The sequence below is a fragment of the Podarcis tiliguerta genome (assembly GCF_965153285.1).
Source record: "Podarcis tiliguerta genome assembly, chromosome: 5".
NCBI classification, from domain to species: Eukaryota; Metazoa; Chordata; class Lepidosauria; order Squamata; family Lacertidae; genus Podarcis; species Podarcis tiliguerta.
The window spans coordinates 62,839,505-62,867,493 of NC_139538.1; the positions used below are offsets into that span (position 1 = coordinate 62,839,505).

General features: G+C 43.2%; 1 protein-coding gene across 2 annotated transcripts in view; it reads right to left on the reverse strand.

The window, feature by feature from the left end:
* Nucleotides 1-10,343: 10,343 nt before the first annotated feature.
* The window catches only part of KIF20B (kinesin family member 20B), a 38,814-nt gene continuing 21,168 nt past the window's right edge, over nt 10,344-27,989 (reverse strand). For both annotated transcript variants that reach the window (XM_083441269.1, XM_083441268.1), the window contains exons 20-33: nt 26,830-27,952; nt 24,538-24,676; nt 23,916-24,038; nt 22,714-22,771; nt 21,948-22,073; nt 21,157-21,296; nt 19,635-19,790; nt 18,696-18,863; nt 17,713-17,856; nt 16,698-16,898; nt 14,499-14,582; nt 13,552-13,696; nt 12,081-12,223; nt 10,344-10,663 (exon numbers count right to left, since the gene is read on the reverse strand). In XM_083441269.1, coding sequence (XP_083297395.1) covers nt 10,592-10,663; nt 12,081-12,223; nt 13,552-13,696; nt 14,499-14,582; nt 16,698-16,898; nt 17,713-17,856; nt 18,696-18,863; nt 19,635-19,790; nt 21,157-21,296; nt 21,948-22,073; nt 22,714-22,771; nt 23,916-24,038; nt 24,538-24,676; nt 26,830-27,952 — 2,822 coding nt within the window. In that variant the 3' untranslated portion in view covers nt 10,344-10,591. The remainder of the gene's footprint in view (nt 10,664-12,080; nt 12,224-13,551; nt 13,697-14,498; nt 14,583-16,697; nt 16,899-17,712; nt 17,857-18,695; nt 18,864-19,634; nt 19,791-21,156; nt 21,297-21,947; nt 22,074-22,713; nt 22,772-23,915; nt 24,039-24,537; nt 24,677-26,829; nt 27,953-27,989) is intronic.

Below are 27,989 nucleotides of genomic sequence, written 5' to 3' on the forward strand. Positions count from 1 at the left end.
CTCCTTTTGGCCTCCCTGATGTTGTCCAAAGGAAAGCAGAGCAATACGTTTTAGCACCAGCTTGGCTGCAGGAGTTCCTGGAAGGAAGTGTATAAGTCACTATCCAACCATCTGAGGGACTCCTTGCCAGATTTGTGTAGGGTTTACACTTTAGGCTTTTCTCCTCCCAAATATATCCTACAAGGCAGCAGAGTTTTCCTTCTCCTAGACTGCTTACCTTCCCAGGTTGATGAGCCCCAACTGCCCCTTACTTCTCTCTACAGCACTTGCAGAAACCACCTTCTTGACCATTGGACCCACTATTTGTCTTGTCTGGTCAATCTGCCAGAGCCTGTCTTCGCATGCAGGGGAAATTCCTAACTCACCAGGGGTTTGGGACCCATCGGCTACCCTCACCTGGTTCAGCTGGTAGCTTCTAGGAGCCACAGGTGAGAACTGAGTGCAGGATGGAGACCAAAGGTGGACAAACAACCCCAGAAGGAGCACAAGATGTCTCTCACCAGAGTTACTACCCCCTCCCCTAACACCCCATACTCCTCAAATGTGTGTATTAGTGAAGAGTATGGACAAGCAACACTAAATGCCTTCCTTCTAGCTGAAGCTAGGTGAGATTCTGTGAGGCAGAAACAACTGGCAGCCTTCCTCTGTGTGACATCAGTGATTGACTTTCAAGACCTCCTGAGCTCTGGGATCTAAAGTATCCCGGATCCAAGCTTTTCAGGGCCTTGTATATTAATTTGAGGATGAGGCATATACCCTCTGTGGGGACTTGCACACAGAAAAAGACTGCAGAGACACGTTTTACAACAGATGAAGCAGGAGACATAAGAAAGATGGCAACTCTGATACTTGTAACAACTCATTCTTCTGTAAAAAAAAATCATGTGCGCAAAATGCTTTGCCAGTTGAGTTCCTTTATATCCAGGCACTTCTTCTTCTTAAGAAGCCATTTTCGAAAGTCAAAAGAGTGATACATCCTTCAGGCAGTGTTTTGAAATGTAAAAGCACAGCTCGTGAGTCAAGCTTAAGAATGCGCACCAAAACATTTCAAGATGGCATTTCCCCCTGAGTTTACAGCGACTGAACATTGTAAGATCATTCACCAACCTCTTCTCACTGTTTTACATCAATACTTGAGACACTTACTGCGAAAGAAAGAGATGTTTAAAATAATTCTCACCACCACCACCACAAGAGGCAGTCGTCTTATATAGATTAACTTTTCACACTGGGTTAATGGTCAGAAACAGTTTGTGTGTGTCTGCTTTGTGCTTTCGGTTTGGCTCTCCCAAACTTGCTCTGCCTCCAAAATCTGAAAGTTAAGGATTGAAACCAAGGCTACTCATGCTGAAATCTGCATTGCCTTTACTGTTATAAAACCTGTCTCTGCAGTCTTTTTCTGTGTGCAAGTCCCCACAGAGGGTATATGCCTCATCCTCAAATTAATATACAAGGCCCTGAAAAGCTTGGATCCAGGATACTTTAGATCCCAGAAGGCTGTTGGTTGTTTCCTGCCTCACAGAATCCCACCTAACTTCAGCTAGAAGAGCTGAGGAGAGCTTGCTTCCCTGCTCCCCCCTTTTTTGCATGATTAGCTGCAAGAGAATTGTCATTTTCTGTAGTGCCAGGTGCCCACTGAGACAAACAGTAGGTGGAGCCAGAGCCAATTGCAGGTGGAGCCAATCCACCCTGGTTTTACTTCCATCCTCCTCCCTGATGAGTTCTACAAAGGCAACACTGAGACGAAGGAGGATTCCAGCAAGAAGGCAGACTGGTAGGGGCTGAACTAAGGGCAGACTCAGATTGGCATGGCAGTGCTCCATTGGTCCTAATGGACCAAACTCCGCTGCCCATCTGTATTGGCATTCCACTGGCTTTTGAAGACGCATTTCCCCAATTCCTCAACCTGGGTCTCTTGTTTTAATGTTTGTATTGTTTCAATTGGATTTTTTTTGGGGGGGGGTATTGTAATTATGGTTGCTTTGAGTTTTAATTGGATGTTTCGTGTGTGTTTTTATTATGAATGTTTCTATTTTAATATTTGTGCAGTTGATCTTTATACTTGTAGAGCACTTAAGAGAGCTGAAGAACATACAGAGACTTCTGGAAATAACCTCTAAGGAGGGGGTAGTGATGCACCTGTAATGTGGCTGTCATGTGTGGCGCCAGTCAGTGTGACATTCTGGCAACAGTTTGTAACTGTCCAGGTCAAGAGAAACACCGATGTGTCTCCCCTACCCATAGATGACTCTCACTCCACCAATCTGAGGGCATCACCGCTCACAGTTCCTCGCATGAAACGACTGCCTGAAAAGCAATCAGGAACCAGGACACACCTAGCATTGCTGCAATATACAAGCTCTTGTGTGACACACATACCTGGGCATTTTGCCAGCATATTTGGAATTCTTTGTTTTGCTCATTCCTCCTTCAATGGATCAGAGATAATATATTTAAATGCTACACACACACACACAATTTTTAAAGCTAGGTTCTCTAGAACAGTCCTGTCCATCCATAGCCACTCGGTGCCTGAATTCTGTAAACAGAATCGGAAATGACAGGAAATGGCAGGTCTGTAGCAAACACTCAACACTTGGCCACCCGGTTCCTCTTCCATCTCAGCTCCATTAAGGAGGTCCTTTTTCCATTTCGTTACCCTCTTGAGTGACACATAGTGCTGCACTGTGCCAAAATCCTCATTCCCCTTATCGTAGCTAACATTAACAAGATGACAGCGTGGTATTTTTAAAGAGATCTAAATATTTGATTAAGGGCAGAAGGAGATTTGAACATAATGTCCACAGGGATGGATCGGGGCGCGCGCGTTGGAGTAGGATAGAGAGCTTTCTGAAAGATAAGGTCAACTATTAAAATTACATATTACACATGATGCGCGCGCACACACACATTGTAGAAATGTTATTGTTGGCTCAAAATATTTCTGGACAGATAGAAGGCAAAAAAGGTCTAGTCTTATGGCGTCCACCTTCATGCTTCTTGAGAACCAGTGTTGTGGAGTAGACAGCATGTTGGACTTGCAGTGGGAAGACCTGTGTTCAAATCCTTGCAGAGTGATTATGTTCCCTGGGCAAGCTTAGGTCAATTATTCTCTCAGCCTAGGTCGATCTCACAGGGTTGTTGTGATGTTCTGGGTGGGACTGATGGGAACTTGGTCCAAAATACCTGATGGGCACCAAGTTGGGGAAAGCTGGTTTAGACCTTCCATCACAAGCCTCAAAAGAGAGGGAGCATGGTGAAGCTCCATCAAGAGGGAACTCCATAATGATGGGAGCACCACCAATCATGGTGCCACCCCAAGCTTGCACAATTTCTTGTCTGGCTAGGACAAGGTCAATCTGAAAGGCTGGAGAGTTTGATATGGGGCCAAGTAGTTTAAGGTATCCTGGTGTCCTGGTCTCGAGTTCACAGTAAATTAGAGTTTGTTGTTAGTAGCTAAACCAACCAAAGCTATAACACATATCGTCATCCGTCCGTCCTCCTGCTGCCGCCACACATAAATCTCACATTTTCTTTGCTCTTCGCATTTTTCTTGACCGTATACGGCCCCAGTTACATAGAGGGCAACCTGTAATCTGGGCATTTTTAATTATTTTTTAAATCAGCTTCTATAGCCCACCTTTCAGCTAAATGCACATACAATCCAGAGTTTCAAAACAGACAACATAAAAACACCAATCAAATCCAGCACCAGATTAATGGCTGCAGCAGATCAACCGAGCACAGCAGGGTGGGCAAGCATAATTGTAAAAGCCACAGAGCAGTAGTAACAATCATTTCAAAGCGTGGGCCAATAAAACCCTTTGAAGCAAAGTGTGTATACGTGGATAGGGAATGATGCAGCCATATTCAACCTCATTTTTTATATAATCATTTCCACCAGGAAATGTGTGCAAAGGGATACACAGAGAGATAAAGCACAAAGAAGTACAGCAGAAATGTGCAACTGTAGATGAATTCTTGAGAAAACATCCTGCCGCTTTGCCAGAGGAACACAAGAAGATGTCTAATACAGAGTCAGACTGTAGCAAAATTAACGTTTGAGGCTGAAGGAAATCTCCACATGGCGGTGAGAAAACAAAGGGTGTTTATAGCTAGCAATAATGGCTCGGCGGGATCACTCTCCAAAAGCTGAGCCAGCCCAAAAGGGTGGGGCCTGCTTAATATACATAGCTGTTGTCTGTTAAAGCAACACATATGCATAAACTTCCTCCAATCTAAAGTTACAACACAATACTAATTATACCATGTTTGGTCTTTCCTTCATTACCTATTCATTAGGCAAGGAAACAAAGGACTCTCTCTCTAAGCAACCCCTGCTGCACGTGGTCTCTTTGCATTCCTTTCTACCTGAGAGGGTTAGCACATTTGAGCACAGCACATCTCATTGTCCAATGTAGACACTTAGGAATCTGTTTAGAACCTTGGGAGTAAAGCTGCTCCTAGCACAAGATAAAGCACTACAAAGAAACAATAGACACAAGGCCTCTAGCCTGGCTAGTTAGCTGAGCTTATAGGTCTCTAGGTGCATCAAGACCACTGGGCCCTCCTGGCTCAGTAATGTCTACACTGACCCTCCAAGTGTCCCTATTTTCCGGGGACGTCCCTGATTTAGAGGTCCTGGTTTCTGATTTGATCTCAGAACGTCCCACTTTTCCTTAGGATGTCCCGATTTTTGTTGCAGAAATGTTGGAGGGCATGGAGCTATGCAACCCCGAGCCATCTGAAGGCAATCCTGTATAGGGAAGTGGTTTTTTTTTAATGCTTAATGTTTCATTATGTATGTTGGAAGCCGCCCAGAGTGGCTGGGGTAACCCAGTAAGGTGTGTGGGGTATAAATAGTAAAATTATCATTATGGAATGGGACATCCCTATTTTCATCGGAGATGTTTCCAGGAGATGCTGTGTTTCAATTATGGACCTTCTGGGTGTAATGCAGATGTTCTATCAATGAGCTAAAGCCCTTCTGATCTCACATGATCTGCCTCTTACTCCAGGACTTCTCAAACAGAGGGTAGATCTATCCAGTTTTGAAAAGCAGCCTGAACAAGGATGCCTAAAAGCAGCTTCTGTAGCTACTAATGAAGTTCGTTTCTCCTACCTTTTCTTGTGTGACGGATGCTGCAGAAATGACTATGCCAATACATTTGTACTTGGGTTGGTTTTAAGCAGCTCTACCCAAGTTAGATATTTTTGCTTTTGCAGCTCTTCTAGAGTTGGGCACCTTGAGGAGGAAGGGTGCAGCGACATAATTTCAGTGACAAATGAATAAAATAATAGTAATAATACCAGCATTAAAATAAATAGGAGTGATTGGCTATTAAACAAATTCTTTTTAAAGGGGATTACTTAAAAGCAATGAAAATAATTTGGAAGGCAAAGCCTGCCGTCTAGCCACTGGTTGGAAGTTTTTGTGCCAAAAAACCTTTCCCGCCTATAGAACAAATAATCTATTATTTGTAGCAGCTTGACATGCCACACGTTAGGCCGTGCCATGTGCAATTTATTACTTCCTGCCTTATTCTAACAAAGACTAGAAGCTGCGCAAATTAGACAAAAGTGACCCATAGGCCTTGTTATTTAATGTCTTTGTTTAGATTTTTTTTTTAAGTTATTTACTTCCCTTTTATTTCTGTGGCTCAGGGGAAATAAGTCGTTTGAGACCAGATTTTCTTTAAATGTGATTTTTGGTTTTAAGTGTTGAAGCGCCATCTAGCGGATATGTGGAGTTTTGACCAAGTCTTTGTCCAGACATACATCATTTGACCTGCAAGTTGTTTGCAGAAGCAAACACACTGCATTTTGTCCAGATAAACGATCTTCTTACCAAGCCTGTCTTTCATTTCATTTTAATTTGTGTACTGCCTTTCTGTATTACTATACACAAGGTGGTTTATTTATAGCAACAAAATATACAACACACACCTTATGATGACCAGATCCAGTAGAAGAAAGTCATACTAAAACATAATTTTAAAATGGAGCGACTTATATAAGATAAAGTAATATTCAATCGTCTTCAAATATCTTGAGCTCAGGGGGAAACCAGCTGTGTGTGTGTGTATAGCAGGGGATGGGAACAGAAAGCCCTCTAGGTCTCTCTGTGACCCATGGAACTCTCGGTCTGGCCACACAGAATTACTGGCCCCATTTTCTCCCTCAAGTACTTTTGCCTGGTGTAAATCTGTCCTTGAACTCTAATAAAGCATCTTGCTTGCCTAAATGCAGGATACAGGAGGCAAGGGTGTAGAACATAGCCGGCTCAGCTATGCAACCGTAAATTTTGCTTTCACTACTCTGCGTACCACTGGCATGTGGTCCTTCCTCAGAATGCTGTCGGGAAGGAAACACATGCCAGGGTGAAAAAGTTTCTCCATCCCTGCTCTATAGCATAAGACATTGCTGGGTGCGCTGCCAACTGACTGCAATCCTTTGACATCATTAAACCACTTCTTTCCAAAGTCCTTTTTTTCCAAAATTTAGAATTTCATATTAAATTTGTTTAGGAAGAACAAATATATTAACTGAACACGCACACCTACATAGCTTTTTGAACTAAGGCTGACAACCTGTTGGAAGCATGGTGAGAAGCAATGAAGAGGCCGGTTTTCTTCCTCGTTGGTCTTGTCAAATCTAACACAAATTCACACTCAAACTGCAAGATTGGGAGGACAAACATTGCCAGAAGGCAACCCACATGGAGCTACCACGCAGAATTTATCTGGGGCTCAGTCCTCAATACTTCCATATTTGCTTGGACACTAGAAGATAAAGAAGAGCACATGTTTTGTGTTGGCTGAGGGAAGTGAAGAATTAATGTGGTGAGACTTTTTGAAGTGCTTAATTTCGCTCCCTGCCAGTTGCACAAATGTGCATTAGCACAGTCATTAAAGTAAATATATACTGTTCGGATTTAGCCCAAGAACACTTGTTAATTTGTTTTTCTTTTAAAAACAGAGATTTTCCCAGTTAGAAACCGATGCATTTAGAACTGGGTACATCAAAACAGCCCTAACCAAGCTGAAGAGCTCTTTCTCTTAATGGAGTTTCACTTAAATTCCATTATTTCACAGAAAAGCAGGCAGTTTTTTGAAGCGTTCGCCTCTGCTGTCCTTGAAACAAAATGATTGAGGGGGGGGGGGCAAAGCCAACATATCTGGAGTGATAAATATGGAATACAGAGGCTGTCTTAATATACTTGTAGCAACTTAGTGGGGGCAGCCACTTCTCGGAGCTCATAAAGGTGATCCCACACACACACACAAGGTGAGCTCAGGTGGAAGTTTCTTATGAGTGCCACTACCAGAAGCAAATAACACTTGAAGTACAGCTCAGCTTCACAACCCTCCCACCCCCAAGATTTCACCGGGCGCTGCTTGCAAGTTTTAAACAGCCTTCATAGCTTTAATAGGGAAGTGGAGACTCTTTTTCTTATGAAGGGCTGTTGAGATTTGAAGGCTGCAGCGAATTGTGGGTGGAACATGGACTGCACCTGCATCAAAATATAGTTTTCTCTCTGAGCCACTCATTCCTCTTGCACATGTACAGAGCAATTCAGAGAGGAGTGGTCTGGAGAGGAGGAGTTGACTGCAGTGTTGGGAGACCAAATAATGCCAAAGACTGCCTGAAATTAAGATAATAATAATAATAATAATAATAATAATAATAATAATAATAATAATAATAATTTTTATTTATATCCCGCCCTCCCCAGCCGAAGCTGGGCTCAGGGCGGCTAACAACAATCAAAATAATCCAACATTTTAAAAACATTCATTATAAAATTAATTAAAATCAAATTGATGGCAACCATTAAGCAAAATTCTGTGCAGATTGCCAGAGGAGGGGGTCAGGCTGCGCCCTGACCAAAGGCCTGGTGGAACAGCTCTGTCTTGCAGGCCCTGCGGAAAGATGTTAGGTCCTGCAGGGCCCTAGTCTCTTGTGACAGAGCATTCCACCAGATTGGAGCCGCGGCCAAGAAAGCCCTGGCTCTAGTTGAGGCCAGCCTAACCTCTCTGTGGCCTGGGATCTTCAGGATGTTTTTATTCGCAGACCGTAAATTTCTCTGTGGGACATACCAGGAGAGGCGGTCCCATAGGTACGAGGGTCCTAGGCCGTATAGGGCTTTAAAGGTTAAAACCAGCACCTTAAACCTGATCCTGTACTCCACCGGGAGCCAGTGCAGCTGGTATAGTACCGGATGAATATGATCTCGCAGTGAAGACCCCATAAGAGTCTCGCCGCGGCATTCTGCACCCGCTGGAGTTTCTGGGTCAGTCTCAAGGGCAGCCCCACATAGAGCGAGTTACAATAATCTAGTCTGGAGGTGACCGTCGCGTGGATCACAGTGGCTAGGTCAGGGCGAGAGAGATAAGGAGCCAACTGCTTAGCCTGGCGGAGATGAAAAAATGCCGCCTTTGTTATAGCTGCAATCTGCGCCTCCATAGAGAGGGAGGTATCAAAGATTACACCCAAACTCTTAACGGACGATGCTGGCACTAATTGCACCCTCACAAGAGATGGGAGTTGCCCCCCCAATCCCATATCGTCCTGTCCCAGCCAGAGGACCTCTGTCTTCGAAGGATTTAACTTCAACCGGCTCCCACATAACCATCCAGCCACAGCTTCCAGACATCTGGTCAGTGTGTCTGGGGCCTAGTCAGGATGGCCATCCATCAACAGATAGAGTTGGGTGTCATCGACATACTGATGCCAACCCAGCCCAAAACTCCGGACAAGCTGGGCGAGGGGGCACATAAAGATGTTAAAAAGCATTGGGGAGAGAATCGCACCCTGAGGCACTCCTCACACCAAGGAGTGGTGCGATGACAATTCCCCCCCAAGCGCCACCCTCTGTCCCCGACCAGAGAGAAACGAGCGCAGCCATTGAAGGACAGTGCCCTGGATCCCCACGTCAGCAAGGCGGTGGTCCAGGAGTTCATGATCGACTATGTTGAAGGCTGCTGACAGGTCTAGAAGAATCAGCAGTCCCAACCCGCCTCAATCCAGCTGCCTGCGGAGATCATCTGTTAGGGCGACCAGAGCCGTCTCGGTCCCATGACCAGCATGGAAGCCGGAATGGAATGGATCCAGAGCCAATGTTTCATCCAGAAACCTACCAAGCTGTTCAGCAACCGCTCTCTCAATCACCTTACCCAGGAATGGAAGATTCGAAACCGGGCGGTAATTGGATAGATCTAAGGAATCTAATGATGTTTTCTTTAAGAGCGGACGCACCACTGCCTCCTTCAGTTCCCCTGGGAAGATTCCCCTCCCCAGTCTATAAACTCAGGTTGCTGGCTCCCAGTATGTTTCCAAGCACAATTCAAAGTCTTTAAAGCCCTAAAACGGCCTTGGTCTTGTATACCTGAAGGAGCGTCTCCACCCCCATCGTTCAGCCCGGACACTGAGATCCAGCACCGAGGGCCTTCTGGCGGTAGTGAGGTTACAGGGAACCAGGCAGAGGGCCTTCTCAGCAGTGGCACTCGCCCTGTAGAAAGCCATTCCATCAGATGTCAAGGAGAACCGTAGCTATACAACTTTTAGAAGACATCTGAATGCAGCCCTGTATAGGGAAGATTCTAGAGTGGCTGGGGCAACCCTGTCAGATAGGCAGATATAAGTGATGATGATGAAGAAGTTGATTAAAAAGAAATATGCAATGAAAGCAAAGATTCTGAAACTGTCAGCCCCATGCCAAATTTCTAATTTGACCTGGTACAAGTACAGACTCACAGAATGTACTCAACACCGTGTTGAAGAAGTTCTGGAAGCTCTGCAAACACCACCATGGTAGTCGATATAACCCTACAATTAATTGGTAGCTTTTACAAGAGTGAGCTCATATATGATTATAGTCACTTGCTTTGATATATGCTAATTGGCTCGCTTTTATGTGGGCCCTGGGATGCTGGGCTCTGGGCCCAGAGACAGGAGATATCAGTAAGCCTTGGATAGTTGCCACCTATGCCCTCATGGGTCAGGTGGAGGGTCTGGCCAAACTGATGTATGTTGTCTTCGATATAAGCAATGGTTCACATATTAGCGCTTGGTGGAAAAGTCATCACAACCTCTCACTGCTGCGGTGTCCATCCCATATCTGTAAAGGCAGTGAGGCTCTGCAGGTTGTGCTGTAAGTTTTCACCCTTCTTTAACAGAGCATTAGAGCTGGCCATTCCGGCGTTTTTGACAACCTACTTTGGTATCCCTGCATCAAACCACTCACACAGAGCCTCGTCTGGGTCTGTGGATCAGAACAACTGCTGTGGATGATTGTCTCTGGAGAGAATAGATTGAAACAAAGACATACACAAACACACACATCAAAACGATGTCGATTATTTTAATCCTCCCAGCTGCAACAGCCTATACAGGAATTTCAAAACATTAGTAGGATGCACAAAGTTGTACATATAACTAATAGTACAGATGCTATACCATTTCCAATCTACACCCACTTTCCACTTTAGAAGAGCTTTGCTCCGAAATTCAACTGCTGAGGATTACATTATGTACATGATTCTCCGTAAAAAAAAAAAAAAAAAACCACAACACATAACCCACACTACAATTAATGTGGTTTTTTTGTTCGGAGCCGTCGCTTGATGATTTCGTGATCGCTTTCCTTTTGATCCATCATGATCTGCAAAGGAATTTAAGGAACTGCTGTTAACAGATCAAGTGAATAACTACTGGACCAAAGTAAGTGAAACTTTTCTAAGAACTTTTTGGGAACGGTATAGAAGTGTGAGATCAGTGGCCAGGAATCTCTAGACTTCAGAGTGTTTTCCATGATTGAGGGCCCTGTGTGCCTGGACAGATTATTCTCAGGGACAAATGGCTTTGCTGTCTCAGTAACTGCACCCCTATGCTTATGATAAAGCTTCTTGAACCCTTCCCACTAGTTAGTTGACTAAGTCATGTAGAAATGAACATCTTACACTCTGTCCCATGTGGGCTGACAAGGAATCCGAACTCATGATGAACTACTCAGACCAGGCATTGGCACACCTCAGGGTTCTACAAGCCCTGAAGTTAACCAATCAGAGACAGGTACAAAATAGCAGCTCAGGAAAGAGAATGTGCACTGAGAAACAGGGTACCTATGAGCACATCCTAATCCCAGGAATCGTGTTCAGAATCAGAACTGGGCTCATAACCCTTTCACAACAAAATCCACTCCTGCCCCTTGCCCCAAAATCCACTTTGTTTCAATAGCCTAATTTAGAGAGGAAGACACCTCTCAGTTGTTGCCATTGTCGACCACATGAGAATCAGAAGCCCTCCTGGAAACCCTAGCTGAAACAGGTTTGCCCTTGGTAACAAGTCCTTGCTACAATTCTATGTGTGTTTACTTCGGATTAAGTCCCAGTGGACCTTAGCAGATATGCGTAAAAGCACAGCTTGATGGCGGGAGCATCTGACATAAAATGAAATGTGTTTGTTCCACCATACTTCCAGTAGATTAAGCTAGCATATTTGTTTAATGCAGCTACCAATAGCAGGAGGCATTGGGAAAGAGGGTTAAACACAGCCTAAATCCCTTTCGTCTATCTGTGCTATATAATAGTGTCCAGTTGGCTGCCAGTTCATTTCCAGGACTGATTCAAGGTATGCTCACATTAGTTGGCCCTAAATGACTTGGACCCAACTAGCTGAAAGACTTCCTCCTTACAGCACGTCATGGGTGCTAAGATGAACGAAGGCGGCCCTGTTGGCTGTTCTACACTCTCAGGTGCTTGGAGGTGTCCCATTCTCTGTGGCAGCCCCTAAGCTGAGGAGCTCATGCATCTTGTACCTTCAATAGTAGTTTTCACTGTATGCTGAAGACACAAACTTTACCCTGGCCTTTGGCACGAGATGTAACTGTCTAGGACCCACTCTATCCCTGTGATTGCAATTTGTTTTAAACAATTTTTTAATGTTGTCTTTTAAATTGTTATGATACACCCCCACTCCAGGATCTTGGACTGAAGGAGAGGTAATAAATTAATTTATCAGATGAGTTGTTCCCCAAGGGTAGCTTCCTTAAAAAAAACTTTTTTCACGATACCGCTTACCACTTGTCCAGAGAACTCCATAGGGGAAGAAATATTCATTGTGTACAGCTTGCGCCTTGCTCGCTTTGGCTTGCTATCATTTTCTTTAATGGACTCCTGCTCTGTAGATCTGGGAGATTTCATCGTTGCCATCAGCTTCTTGGCTGGAAGAGGCATTTCGCAACATTTTACCCTTCTGTTATGTGCAAAACTCCACAGGTGCATCCCAACCCCACAGGATTGCATCCACAGCAGCAGACCATATATCAAATGAACAGCAAATAAAGGTAGCAATTTTTTAAAAAAATGCAATAGGAACCATTGGAAATAAGTATAATGCAAATAAGTAAATATAAGGCAAGCACATCTTATTGCTTGTGCTGTTCTTTTACCTAAGCCACCACACTGAAACCTTCATCAAAAAGATACTCTCCTGATGTCCGGTTTCACAAACCAGGACCAACTGGAATGCATGCAGCAAAAATGGGACAGTGTATAGTCTGCCTTTCCTCCAAGGAGCTCAAGGTAGGATATGTGGTTCTTCCCCGCTCTCCCCCTTTAACCTGACAACAGCCCTGAGGAAGGTCAGGTTGAGAGAAAGCAACTGTCAGGAGTCGGGTGTCGGTCAGCAATAAAAATCACTGCCATCAGTGAAGTTAACTCTTTATTCAAAGAAACCAAAACAGTGCAGGCTTAGTGATCCTATCAACCCTTCCCAATAGGTCTTGCCCCAATGAGACAGTGGTGAGGACTAAAAGTCCTCACCTTCCCACCACTGAGTGCGCCGCCCCCCCCCCCCAGTTCATTCCTCAGCATCCTAATGCTTTGTCAACTTGGCTCTCATTCATTTCTCTGCATGTTCTGAGAGACCAGGGGAGAGGGGAGCTGGTTGCAGCAGGAGTGGGGGCTTCCCTAGATTCTTCCGCAGCCTGCCTTATCTCTGTCTTCTGGGCCCCCTCATCTCCTGCCTCCGAGTCTGGACTGCTCTCTGCCACAGCCTCTTCCTGCTCACTAAACTCTGTTGCCTCTTCTGACACTTCCAGTCCCCTCTCTCTTCTCCCTCTGACTGCTCATCATCGTCCCACCGCCACGCCCCTGGCTCCGGGCCTTCTTCCCCTTGGGGTTCCCCAGCTGGGGCATCCATGACACCAACTGCTCTAAGGTCACCTGCAAGCTTCATTGCTGACTGGAGATTCAAACCCAGGTCTCCCCAGTCCTAGTCTCACACCCAAACCAATGTTTGACAATGCTGCAGCAAAGGGGCTGAAGCCACCTCCAAGTCCTTGCTCTGCAAGAGGATCAGACTACAAGAGTCTTATTACAGCTCTAAGTGGGCCTCCCAAAAAATACTGCAAACAGGGGAAATGGAAGATAGATCCCCCAGACATGAAAACTCAGTTCTTCCCCCATGTGATTCAACATAAGCTGTCTCCTTTAAAGTAGGAGTTACAGAAAACCTTTAGGAGATGGAATAAATCTGATTGCTGTTTACCTTTGGACTGTAGGTTTGTAGAACTCTGAAAGAAATTGCCAACTTTCTGTAGTGCCCCACCGACATTCCCAGGTGACCTTATAGCTGATGCAAGTTGTTTGCTTCTTAAGGGATAATCCTTTCTAGGAGAGTGGTCAGGAGCAGTCTGAAGGGACACAAAACATCACAACAGACACTTAGGATGGTAGGCTTAAGATCTAGTGCAGTCTGAAAGACTTTTGCCATCATATAACCAACTGCCTGCCTGCCTGCAAGCAAGCAGCTGATCTTCTGGAGGGAGGAGCAGGATCCTGCTACAGTGTAATACGACTAATAAAACTGAGGCCTTTATTATAAAAGTTATTTGCACAGGATTTTAAGGTAGAGCTTAACTACCCTCCAGAGGCCAGCGGGGAGATTACACCAATGGTTTCTGGAGTGCTGTTATGTCCCAATGGGATTTCCAAAACACTTTACGAGTGTTCTGAGTACAGTCGTACCTCGGCTCCCAAACATTCCAGCTCCTGAATGATCGAAAACCAGGAGTGTTCCAGTTTTTTAATGTTCTTTCGGAAGTCAAACATCCAACAGGGCTTCCAATTGGCTGCAGGAGCTTCCAAAGCCGCGCTTTGGTTTTCGAACATTTCGGAAGTCGACCAGATTTCCAGACTGGATTCTGTTCAACTTCCAAGGTATGACTGTTCAGGTGATGACCATTTTGCACACGTCCAATTGATGTGGGTCCTTTTGGACCCGAAAGAGGGTGGAATGGGCTTGCTTCACCAATGCGTGCAGGGGCCAGAAACGGAACATCCACGCAAAGTGGGTATGACCTGTAACAGCCCAAAGCATTAGGGAGCATCTGCTAGTCAGAATGGTGATTTCATATTAAAGTGGACAATTGCATCATTAAAGTCATTGGATACAATCCTTCTCCCACACACGTACATGTACACACATACACACACCTTTTTCTTTTCTCTGGATAATGAACCGGACCAGGTACTAGCTGGGGATGGAGCATTCTTCTCATTTTCACTCTTCAGGAAGTCCTTAAAAACAAAGCAGCATGCTCAGCACCCAAGGAGTATTTCTAAGAAGGGCCGTTTAAGGAAAAAGAAAACTATTGTTTCTCAAAGGAAAAGGAAAACTATTGTTAGAAATCTACCTAAAAGCAATGCTCAGAAATTCATGAACTTGTTATATAACATTACTTAAACATGAAGCATGCTCTGAAATGAAATGGAAAGACTGAAACCGCTGTTTTAATCCAGTTTCACCTAATTTCTTCTGTGTGTTAATTATGCAAAGAAATATAATAAAGCGAAGTGAAAGGGCAACTTTTTAATAGCTACAGAAGTCAGTATGGCAGCATCTAGCATTGATAGCCAGCACATAGGCCAATGAGATGGGAATGTTTGCTTATGTGTAAAGGAATTAATGAATAGCTAGCATGATGCAGGTTGGTAGAATAGTCAGGACCTTTTTGCAGGTTTCTCTCAAAATGTTGACACCCTGTTGGTTCAGGATAAACCAAGGTAGCAAACACTATTTGATAAACCACTAAAGCCCACTAAAGAATATATAGCGGGGGCTTACGTGTCTAAATGGGAAGATGATCGAGTTCAGGACTCCATCGCCACCACTCAATTAAATAAAAACAGCTTTTGAATTTAAAAAGAGTTTTTGAATTTTAAAGTGCTGTCACCAATAAAGGCCAGCTTTATAATCCCAGTTCCTGAGCAAGTTTCTCAAAACTTGCAAAATAAAACAAACACACACCAAAACCATTTGATGCAGGAAATCCAACCCATTTTAGTAGAATTTACTTTCAGGTACAGATGCTTAAGACTGTAGCCCAAGTGCCTCATAGAATTAATTGACACAAGTTACTGGCAGGCTGATTTCAGTTGTTGTACATCTCCTGAGTGACAAACAAGTATACTAGCATAGCAGATTATCCGCAATAGGTAATAGGTGGTTGATGAGAGGTGGGCTCTGGAAGCTGAATTTAGCTATGGTTTAGTTTCATTGAAGTGTTATGACGAAACACATGAAATATGAAGAACTAATACTGCTGTCATCTACACATACATCTAGAGCGTAGAGATCAAAGAGATCCAGTACCTGACTGAGACCATCAGAAGTGCATTTATTCCTAACTCTGCTTTTCCAGCATCTTGAGAGTGTATTTGTCTTGAAGAAAAATAGTTGAGGAGACCAGTTATTTTTCCAGTGAACTCACCTCCTCCAAGTATTCATGAATTCATGTGGTCCCTTCTGCAGCACACTTTTGAAGTTTTAACACAGATGTTAAAAGTATCCAAAAGTATCTGCCACAGATAGTGATCCAAAAGGACCACACACTGCTCTCCTTAGCAGAAAGCTACCATTAGTGTGAAAATGAATTATGAATTGGTGGGACTCTTATGTGGAAGGGAAGGCCAGATATTTTATGGGCACAACCTGACGCAGTTCTACCACTGTCAATGACATACTGATTGGAAGGCTGCCAATAATCAGAGTACAGGCTGCATTCAGCTAGAAAGCCAATCTAAAAGTAAAATTCAAATTCCCTGGGCTGTGACCTTCTCCGCCTGGGAAATACAGAGATGTCCTCTATGCACTGGCTTGAGCCGCCTTTGCTTAGATGACAGCAACTGACTAGAAGACGGAATTTATGTTTCCGGCTGTGAATAGTCCAGAGGGGCAATTAAATATGATATAATTAAAGCACAACAAAGCTTCTTGTGGCACCTTAAAGAATATTGTGACATAAAGGTTTCATGCCCACTTCATCAAATGGGTTTGTGAGTTTTTAAGATGTGTTTAGGACTGAAACTTTTGGGAATTTTTCTAATCAATATTTTAAGTACTACAGTCGTACCTCGACCTTGGAAGTTGTACGTTCCGGTTCCCAAACAATCGAAAACCAGAAGTGAGTATTCCGGTTTTCAATCGGTTTTTTTGGAAGCCGAATGCCCAGCGCAGCTTCCGCTACTGTTTCCGGTGCGCCTGTGCAATCGGAAGCCAATCGGAAGCTGCGCCTTGGTTTCTGAATGTGTCAGAAGTTGAACAGATTCTGTTTGACTTCCAAGGTACAACTGTATTTACTGTGTTATGTGCACACACCCTGAACAACGTTAAACAATCTCATGACTAAATACCTCATCCATGGCACTGCTCTTCCTTTTCCTTGCCTTGGGAACTTTTATGGTCACTGTGGCAGAACTCCCCTGATGCTTCACTTCCATCTTATTGGGCTGCAGAGGTGTGAACTGAATCTCCATTTCAGGTTTTGGAAATCGACTGGCTTGGCTGCTCTCTGAAGATACTTCACAAGAATCCAGGATGGTGTCTGACTGGTCCTACGGTTGGAGTAAAGCAGCGTAAAATGGAAAGAAGAGAGGATGAAAACCACATGGGTAACATTCAGAGTGACAGGTGCCAGGGCAAGTTCCACATGAGCCCCGAGGGAAAAGGAGAAATTGGAGGATGGAGGCCTACCAGAATATACATGAAAAAGAAAATAAAAGATGCAGAACCAGTTATCTTACAAAACAGTGCCTGTCTTATGAAATGCCCTCCTTCTGTAGAGCTTGTTTGCTGCTGAAAAGCCACAAATGTCCATTTATATAATAACTATTTATATTTTGCTCCTCATAAGACATCAGGGTAGTGTACAAAAATTCACTACACAATAAAATATCCAAACCATTAAAAACAGAAAAATGCCTGGCTAATCAAAATGTTTTGAACAGTGGACTTGTTAACTTATGATGATGATGATGATGATGTCTTCAAGAGGTGCCTGAAAGTCAAAAGTGAGGGAGGCCTGCTGAATCTCTGCTGGCATGGAACCAGCAACACAACGTGCCCAGTTTCTAGTTGAGACAGTCAGAATCCAGGAATATAAACAATGAAGGTGAATTTCCCTATATGTAACAATAATCATCATCAATATAAAATTCAAAAAAATATACATTTTATTCACAAACACCCCTATTAACAAGTATTGAAATTTACTAATTTTAAGTATGAGTAGTAATTGCAGGAAAAATGGCACCTGACCTAACAGTAAGAGACTTTGGCTGCATTCCTCACTTATCTAGGTGTAAGTCCCATTGAGAACAGTGGTAACATATAGGATTCCATTGAAAGATACTAAAAACATTAAATTACCAGTTTATAGTCACAGATGTTGTCCATCTTGTTTTCTGCTTCTTTTTTTGGAATGGGTGACATAGTTGTAGATTTCTCAGAACTAACTCGTCTTACATCATTTGTAACGTCGTCTCTAGATTCTTTAGCTGTAATTTTGCAATCCTTTTAAAAGACAAAAAGAAAAGAAAGGCACTGTGTGTTATCAAGAAATGAATGGTCAAGCACAGGTTAAAGTGCACTACATTAGATTCCACTCTTTTATATAAAAACAAGCTATTCCAACTGCAACATACGTTCAATGTGAATGTTTCAGCGCACAATACTGTTTGTTTAAAAAAGGAGTCCAAAATATTTCTGAAAATACACGTGCAAATCATATTTGTCACACTGAATCTGTCAAAAGAAATCCCTGATGATTAAAAAGCCAGCTTGTATTGCACATAGTACAAAAAAAATGCCCATCATGATTCAGCAGCTACAAAAACACAAGCTAGATTCTTGAAGAATCTGGAACTGCAAGAAATGCTGTAGTTCCTGTTCCAACGCAGATCAGCAAGAGTGCTTAAAAAAGTTTCGCCGTGTAGCCTGCCAGATGTGATCTGTGAGGCCACCAATGGCAAAAGCTGTTGTTCTTCCCCAGCAACTTCTAATTCAGAAGTTTGTACCTCATGTGCTCGGGGTTTTTTGGTGGTCAACATTAAGTGATCACTTTGTGCGCGAATGGTCCATCACAGATCGAATGCCACACCAACATAACTTTCAGATCATCCTAGATATGTGTTTCATGGAGTCTGTTCACTCATTCAGCTAACAGTCATTGAACACCCAGTAGGCCAAGCAGTGGACTTGTAAATATCAAACAAGTTCTAGTGGGGGAAATGTCATTAAGACCTTAAACATACGGTACTTCCACTACATTTCACAAAAAGCAGAATACATGTGTGAGAGACACATCAATACAAAAAGGCAGTTGCGAAAAAAGGAGAGGGCATTGCACAGACCTTGCCAGAAGTTTTCAGTACAGTTTCCTTCAGTTCTTTTATTTCTTGGTCTTTTTGTGCATTACTTGAAAGTAGAGAGCTAAGCTGAACTTCCAGAGCTGCCACCAGCTGATCTCTCTCTGCCCGCCATTTTTGGAGATCATTATCTTTCTCGGTCACAAGTTTTTCCTATAGGCAAGGAATTGAAAATCACAGTAAAAACCCTTTAGGGAGGAACTGTCCCAGCTGCATGACTTTTTGTGGATATGTTGTTTCAGGGTTGTTGTTGTTTCTTAATACAGGGAAGCTTTTGTATTTTTACAAGTTATTCTAATTGTAAACTAGTTTGTGTCGTTTGGTAGAGAAGTAGCAGATCGGGGTGGAGAACCTCTGGCTCATGGGCCAAATTATTCCTGCCAGGCCTTCCCATTTGGACTCCCAGGTCATTTCCCCCAAACCACTCCTACCTGCTGCACACATGACATCACATAGAGATGTGGCTGGATTGGCTACTCACACAGGTGATCCCTGCAGAAAGCTGGATTTAACTCCCTGTGCACCAGTTAATGCACAGAAAGTTCTAGCTCCACCTTCACAGGCCAACTTTGATAGGTAGGCAGGAACACCCACTTATCAATCACTTGAAATCATTATGACCTGTAAAAGATGACCTGCAGGGTGGGGAAGATACCAATCTGATCCAAAAAGGTTTCCCACCACTTTGGTAAATTCATTCCCATTTATTTACAACATTTGGGATTACATTTTTGGGCTCCTTCAATTCTTTGAAGATACAGGATTTTGTTCCCCAAAGGAGAACATTATTGTCACAGTTACCTGAAAGTAAATCCCACTGAACACAGCAGAACTTACTTCTTAGCACACCCCTCCTGTATACACCTGCTGTTTGACCCTTCCATTTAGAACTGGTTAGTGCACTAGGAGCTCATAGTTACTCACTGCTTCTTCCATCTGCTTCACATGATGTTCTCTGTCTACAACAAATCTTCTCATCTCTCTGTTACGGTGAGTCTCTGCTTCTTTTGCCTGAGTTATGAGAGCCATTTTTTCTCCCAGCCACTTTTTGCGATCCGTTTTCTGTTGTTCTTCATATTCCTGTCAAAATGTTAAAATTTTAGCTGTCACACAGTCTGGAAAGAACGTGTTATTCTTTTCTACAGAAAAAAGTGTCAATCTACCAACATGAAGCACCCTTGCTGAGTTATTTGTACAGTACTTCCAAAGCTATGCTGCATTCAGAGGCAGTGCCAAACCATGGTTTAGCGTTATGTGAATACCACATTGGCAAGCCTTCTGTTTGCATACTCTTCTTTTGCCCACTCTCTTTTTGGCATGCAAAGGGGAGAAAGTTGAAGCTTCCATTTCATCAGAGTCTGGGAAATTGTACATAGCCACATGAACAACTCTCAGGAAAGGCAGATTCGACCCAAATAATGTTGTCATGGTAGCTATGGGTGGTACCCAACTAAGCAGTTCCCCTGGTGCAAGAACTTTAAGCTGTGCAATGAAACTCAATGAAATGCATAAATGGGGGCCACAGCATGAGGCTAGGGACCCACAGAGGGAAGCGAGAAACGAAGAAAAAAATAGGTTTCTGTGCACATCAGTGCAGCTGGCATATCTTTAACAAAGAATACACCCCTCATAAACTATCTGTGATACTGGTACAAGTTCCTATCAAATATATGACCTGGGATGAATAATATCCTGACCTTTAATAATTGTATAAAATATCAGTGTTGTGTATTTTCTTTGATTTGCCTTGTTCTTTATGCCCCTTATTCCAATTATTTATCCTTAATAAGTTTGTTTGTGTGTGTGTGTTGTGATGGGACACCAAGCATTGTTACCAAGTATGAAATGAAGAACTGAGTAAGCTTTAGGATTATCAGCTGTATGGATGCTACAATCCTTTTTCCACTTGCCTACTCCACCTCAGAAGGCTCTAGGTTCAGGGAAGGAAATTACAGCAGCTGAAGAAATAAAGAGGCCAGTGAAGGCCTAAGAAGAACCCACTTGTAGCTCTAAGCTACTGGAGCCAGCAGGAACTTGCTCATGCCAGTATTAGCAGGCCAGGCAAATGCACATTTCTAGATGCTTTTGGTTCAGTCAAAGGTGCAAGTTGCACATGCATTTGGGTAGTTTACATAGGTAACACTACTCCTTCATTTGGGGAAAACAACCCGTTTCACTAAGGTGAGCTCGAGTAAGAGAGATTCACACCAAGTGGTGTGTCTCTCACTTCCCAAGTGGGAAATCATTAAACCACCTAGATAATGATGTTCCAGACACACGGGTCTTAGAAGCTCAGGCTTACCTGCCCCTTCTGCCAAAATTATCCAGTAGCAGTTTATTAATATTCTTCTGACAACAAGAAGGACAGATGGCAATGAGGTCCTCCATGTGGTTTGCAACAAAGTCATGTAGAATCTTTAAACCATGACAGCAACCCAAACATTACCTCCAGCTTCTCTTGCAGCTTTTTTATTTCTTCACGGAGCAACTCTGTGCTTTTTTCACATTCTGTGTTAACCTTCTGTTGTGCCGGACTCCTCATTTGCTCCTCTAGGTCATGGTACCTTTTCCTCCATGCTTCCAGATCTACAGAGGGAGAAGCAAGAGGCTGCATAAACTGCATTGTCGGAGGGATTTTTTTGGACTTTCCCCTTCATTTCTCACCCCGATCCCAATTTGTTTAGCATCTTGCCCAGTGAAGAGTTCTGGAGAACTTGAACTTGCTTCTGTGGCATTTTGGTTGAACTGAATAAAAGTATTTCCCAACTGTGGATTCTGGCATTTCTCTGTTATTTAAAGTTGCTCATATGTGCTTGGATTTCAGCTATTTCAACTTGAAATGTACTGTCAGAGACAGTACTTTTTGCACTGCATGGTATTCAACTACTCCTACTTCCTTCTCTTCCCTACCACCACCCACTACCAATTTAACATTCTTTAATATTATTTATTTAGAAGGTCTGTATCCTCCAAAATTGCCTATCCCAAGCCAGGTTGCATCATATCGTCCCTAGCGCTGCTCTAGTTCATGAACATTTATTATGCCATAGCAAAACTTCTTAGTCTTCAAGCTGCTATAAGGCTATGCCTCTCAAATTCAACAGAAGCTTTGACAAAACTTTAACTATAAAGAATATATATTTTAAGAGGTACACACACACACATGTACCAAAGGGATGGGGGAAGGTTGGGCTCAGAACAGGGGGTAAAGGAGCTTGTCCTCTCCTCATAACTTACCTGCCATGAGTTTATTATTCTCTTCAAACCTGGCTTCAAGTTGTTGGTCTTGTTCTGACTGAGTCTGTTCTTGCTCCTCCAAAGTCAGTTTCATATCTTCAATGATTTTCTCTTTGGAACATAGATCTATAAAAAGATTAACGAATACTGGCATACAGTGGTACCTTGGTTCTCAAACACCTTGGTACTCAAACAACTTGGAACCCAAACACTGCAAACTTTTGCGAACTTTTTTCGGAAAACGTGATCCGCTTTGAGTGTTACGCTTCCGATTTGAGTGTTACGCTGAGGTCTGTCTGTTTTTGCTATTTATTTTGCGTTTTTGTGGCTCATTTTGTTTTGTTTTTGTGACCCTGTGGAACCCAGTTCAGCTACTGATTGATTGATTGTGTGACTGCAGTACATTGTTTATTGCTTTCATTTCTCGTTAGATAGTAAAATTCAAGTTAAATTGCTGTCTTAGGGGTTGTTTTTAAAAGTCTGGAATGGATTAATCCATTTTGCATTACTTTCTATGGGAAAGCATGCCTTGGTTTTGGAATGCTTTGGTTTTGGCCTCCAGGGCAGATAAAGTTTGAGAACCAAGGTACCACTGTACTTGTTTAGAGCCGCAGCCAAATTCAATATATAAAAATAGCGAGGTTTGACTACTGAAATAATAGTCCAGAACAAAAACATTCAACACTGTGAACACAACACAATAAGCAATAAACCCAAATTAGGGCACACTTCTCTGTAAAATATACAAACTTTGTTCATTACATACCTTTGCATGCTTTCTGATACTGCTGCAAAGCTTCCTCAAGTTTCTTATTCAGCTCTTCCTAATTTGGATCACAGAGGGGGAAAAGGTGCATATATGCAAAAATGAAAATAACATCAATATCAATAGCTGTTCATAAATCTAAAGCCTTGTTTGTTGTTGTTTAGTCGTTCAGTCGTGTCCGACTCTTCGTGACCCCATGGACCAGAGCACACCAGGCAAAGCCTTGTTACACAATAACAATCTGAGAAATAAACTCTACTGAACAGTTTTCCTTTGAACCAACTTCAGTAACTTTTCAGTAGCATAACTCTAAAACTGAGCTCAACTGTGAAACTCTGGCTTCACCTATGGCAAAGTCACAGACCTGGAAGGTAGATTGATGCATTGGTCTTCAGCTGGTGGGTTGGGAATTACAACTAGATCATCCCTGATCCAAGATGGGTCGAAACAGCAGTACCACCAGCAAACAAATATATGGGCAGAAATTAAACAGGTCTCTCAATGCAGGTTTGGGTTAAAAAGATGGGTCCCTAGTCTGAAGGCTACTGGATTATAGTGATGCAGGAGAGAGGTGCAAAACACAGTGGGAAATTCATTGTAAGACTGAAAAAAAGCCAGTACCCGTGCAGCATAGAGAACAACATATACGGACATAGGCACACAAAGGTTCTTGACCTATTCCTGATCTTATTTGAGATCTGTTTTGTGTAAACGCTTCTTGACACTGTCACTCTGCATTTTAAAAAGTGTTCAGTGTGCTTCATTAACCTCTGAAATCCTCACAGGGCCAGTGCAAAGTACCTGTATTATCCCATCCATAATATAGGGAACAGACATTGATAGTGCTATAAGTTAGGAGTAACCCATGCTAAGAATTCTACTGGGTCAGACCAAAGGTCTATCTAATCCAGCTTCCTGTTCTTACAAGTGGCCAATCAGATGCCTATGGGAAGTCTGAAGGCAGGACATGCAAGTGACAGCACCCTCCCCATTTGAGATTTCCAACAGCAGGTATTCTGTGTCCAGCAGGGGAAGCAGAACGTAGCCTTAAACTGCTGGACTAGAACTCCCATCAGCCACAACTAGTCAGGGCCCAGGACAGCCTAGTCATATGCTTAATCCCTATACTCCAACAGTTCTGTATTTGTTATGCAGGGAGTTTTCACAAAAGCAGACATGATTTTTATTATAACAACAAGTACCTTCTTAAATTCCTGGATAGTTCGCTGCTTGATGACCAGCTCTTCAGATAACTGGTTTTTGGCCTTTTCAAGTTCACTGACTTTATTCCGTAGTAGTTTCTCTTCGGTACGCATGTCCCCCACCTGCAAGGAGATTCAGGTCTCTGTAGGTGTTTGATACTGTATTATTGTTTCTGCACAGATAAGCCACAGGCGACTGCATGGTTCAAAGTCGCCCACTTTGGTTGCAACTTGGAGCACAAGGAGCAGGACATAGAAACAAAGTGAACCAGCAAAGCATACTGTAAGATTAATGGTGTCCATTATGGGTGGGAGCACTCAAGTCTCTCTTAGCTACCAGACCAGCAGCCAGCACTCGATGGGGCCAAACCCCACAACCTCTTGCACTCAGCCTCTTGCACTCCCCAGCTGACTGGGAAAGATTGTCAGGAGGAGATATTTCCTCATGGTCAAATTCATTTCTAGATTGCATTTTCCATATACACATATCTGTGCTCAAAGCAGTTCGCATAAAGAGCAAGTGGTCTAATTCCAGAGGTACAATAATGATATCTATTGATATATATTAAAGAATGATATAAATTAAAGAAATTGCTTTTTCCTGACTGCTCCTCCTACAAACCTGTCTCTGAACTTGCTCGATTTGCTTTTTGGCATCAGCCAGTTTCTCTTTCAGTTCAGCATATTCTTCGTTTTTCTGTTGGATTTCTGTTTGTAGACAGGAGGAAAAAGCCGTGCTCTCAGAGAGCTCCTTATTCAACCTGGAAAGTAAAAGCAGCGGGGGGGGGGGGGGGATTATTTGAGAATTTTTTTCTTTAAGCCTTGGGGCCTAATTCTAGGAAGTCAAGAAGCAGAAGGGAATGAGGGTTTCCAGGAGCTTTTATTAACTGCATTAAACTTTGGTTCAATATGCACTTCTCACCAGGAAATGCCCTACTAAAGCCTTGGTGGAATTCCTCTGCTTGCATGAGCCAAGCCTCAGCTATTGCCACCATTGTTAGTACTTTCCAACCAGGTTCAGCAAGCCTGGTAGAAATATTATAACATTATTATTAATGATTTAATTTATTAGTCGCTTGCCACACGACTCTCCAAGCAGCTTACAATTTTTTTTAAGAGAATGAAATAACATAAAATAAAATTGCATAACATAAAGTCGGAAGCATAACGTTAACACAAAATTGGGAAAAAATGAATACATTACTATAAAAGGTGTACAATAACCTATAAAGACAGACACAATAAAGTAGCAGCAAAACTTCATCAGCAAGAACATTTCGGCAATGAATAGCAAAACCATCATGATCTGTCAATTGCCTGGGAGGATGCGCCAAAGGTTGACCAAGCCTTCGACAGGAGCACCAGTCATATCAGCCAGAAAATCCCTCAGATCTGTCTGAAAACCCACTGAATCCATCAGCCTCTGAGAGCAACCTCCCTAATGGGTCCTTTGCCTCTACAGAGAGGGAAAAGCTGCTAAAAGCCTATATCTCAACAGAAAGTGATCTGATGTCAATATCCTCCACTTTTACATCACCCTTTTAATAGTAATAATAATAATTTATTATTTATACCCCGCCCATTTGGCTGGGTTTCCCCAGCCACTCTGGGTGGCTTCTAACAATAGATTAAAAATATATTAAAATATCAGTCATTAAAAACTTCCCTAAGCAGGGCTGCCTTCAGATAGTTGTTAATTTCTTTGACATGTGGTGGGAGGGCACCACTACCGAGAAGGCCCTCTGCCTGGTTCCCTGTAACTTCGCTTCTCGCAGTAAGGGAACCGCCAGAAGGCCCTCGGTGCTGGACTTCAATGTCTGGGCAGAACGATGGTGGTTCCTGCCCAGTTGAGAAAACAAGGGCCAGAGTGTGGCTTGCCATATGCATTGGGCTGGCAGCATGTTAGGACAACCCCACAGTTATTATGGCAGCTATGAAATCTCAAGCCACCCCAGAGTCAGTCACCTTGGCATGGATGTTGAAATCCCCCAAAACCAGAAGTCTGGGAGTCCTTAACATGGCCTTTAAAACCAGCTCAAGCAGGGAGACTGCTGGGCAACGAGGCAGGCAGTAAACCAGCAGAACCCCTAATCTGTCCCGATTACCCAGCGCCAGAAACACACACTCTAAACCCACCCACTGGACAGAGAGGAAGGAGAGAGGAGGGGGGATTTCTATAGACCACAGCAACTCCCCCTTGCTGACTCTCAAATCTGCCCTGATGCTGCCCTGAGTACCCAGGTAGGCCATAGGACAACCTGGCCGATAAGACAACCACAATTCCCCCAGGTTGGAGGAGGTGCTGCCACAAGTCACTAACTGACTGTGCCATGTGCCCCTTACCCATTTGGGAAATCAGTTACTCAACAATGTTCAAATCCAATGAACCTATTTTCAAAGCCTTTTTAAAAAAATGTTCTGCCTAATCCCAGCCTTGCTCATTCAGAAGCAAATCCCATTCTTGATTAGTGGGGCTTACTCCCAGAGAAACAGCACACGTCTGAGGCCTTCGTCATGCCTTTATTACACACTCCCCAATTTAATCTACACTATTTTAGAACAACTTGCAAAGGTAAAGCTCAGCTTGCAAAGGTAAATGGCTCAGAACAGTCTGAAGGCACATTAAGTTTTTATTGTCTTTTTCTCACTGCTGTCTCTTCACAGAAGAGGGAAGGCACACAACACCAATTTGCAATAAAACCATAAGGGCCAATCAAGAACTCTGTTACATAATACAATTCAACTACTGAAGCTAAAAGGGTGGAATGGGGATCTGACCCCAGGCAATGTCGGGATAGGAGACCACCACAATGTAAGCCACTCCTGGGGAAAAGGACTGTAAATATAGCAATACAAGAACTAACATCCTTTTATGCTCATGCCTGCATTTTAGGAAGATAAAATAGTTTCTTACCGTTCCATTGCTTGCTTTGATTCTTCATTATTCTTTTCAGCGGTTCTCAAATTATTCCTCAACTCTAGAACTTCTGCCTTCAGTTGAGATTCCTGGTCACTTAACCTCTGCATTTCGGATTCTGAAAGGTTGAGTTTCTCCTGCATGTCTTTCACCTTTCTTTCCATGGCTAAAACTGCAGATTCTTTTTCTTTCAGTGCTTGCTCCAGAGATGCTATGCCAGCCTCTTTTGCCCTACACTCTTCCAACAGGCCATCAGTTTTTTTAACCGCCTCTAAATAGCCAAGGGCTCTGTTTTGCTCTTCCCTGTATTTTTCAGCATAACACAGGTTTTCCTGTTGCAGGTCCCTTAACTGATTCAGGAGGCATTCCTTTTCCTGTAAGGATACATCCTTTTGGTTGGTCATTTCGCTCAGCTCTAACTTTAGCTGAGATGCCTGATCCTCAGCATCCAAGGCCCGCCTCTGCAACTGCTCAACTTGTTGGAGGAGGTCTTCAATACGGGCGCTCTTTTGAGAGGAAGCGTGAATGATCTGCTTGCTCATTTCCCAGATAATTTCAATGCTGCAATGAAAGGAGCTCTTTCGAACAGCAGTTGCAGGAGTTTCCTCAGGCTCTTCTTTGGCAATCTCTGCCTTCTCCGATTGATTTGCCAAGTCAATATCCACAGTGGGGCACTGTGGGCCTAGCTTGCTTAGCTCGCCTATTTTTACCTCAACCTCTTTTACCTTGGATTTTTTCTGTGCAATATTTTGACTGACAGCCTCTAGTTCTTGAAGGAGAGCCTGAATTTTCTCTTCTTGACCCTTATTTTCATCTTTCAGCACAACTTTTTCAGCCATTATCTTCTCACAATTAGACAGCTGCTGTTGGAGTTCCCTGCTTAAGACAGAAGCCCTTTCTTCTGAAGAAAACTGTTCCTGACACAAGCTGGCTATCTTTCTAGAAAAGCCCTCACTCTCGTTTTTCTGTTTTTCCATCTCCTTCCTGAGCGTAGCCAACTGCATTTCTAACTTTTGATTGGTTTCTTGCAATGCCATCATTGCTCCCTTTTCCTTCATTTCTTGCATTTCTTTGGTGTTCTTTGTTTCTGTGGCATCTTTAGACTGGTTGGTAACTGACCCTACAAAATTTTTAAAAAGATGGTTACTTCTATCCAA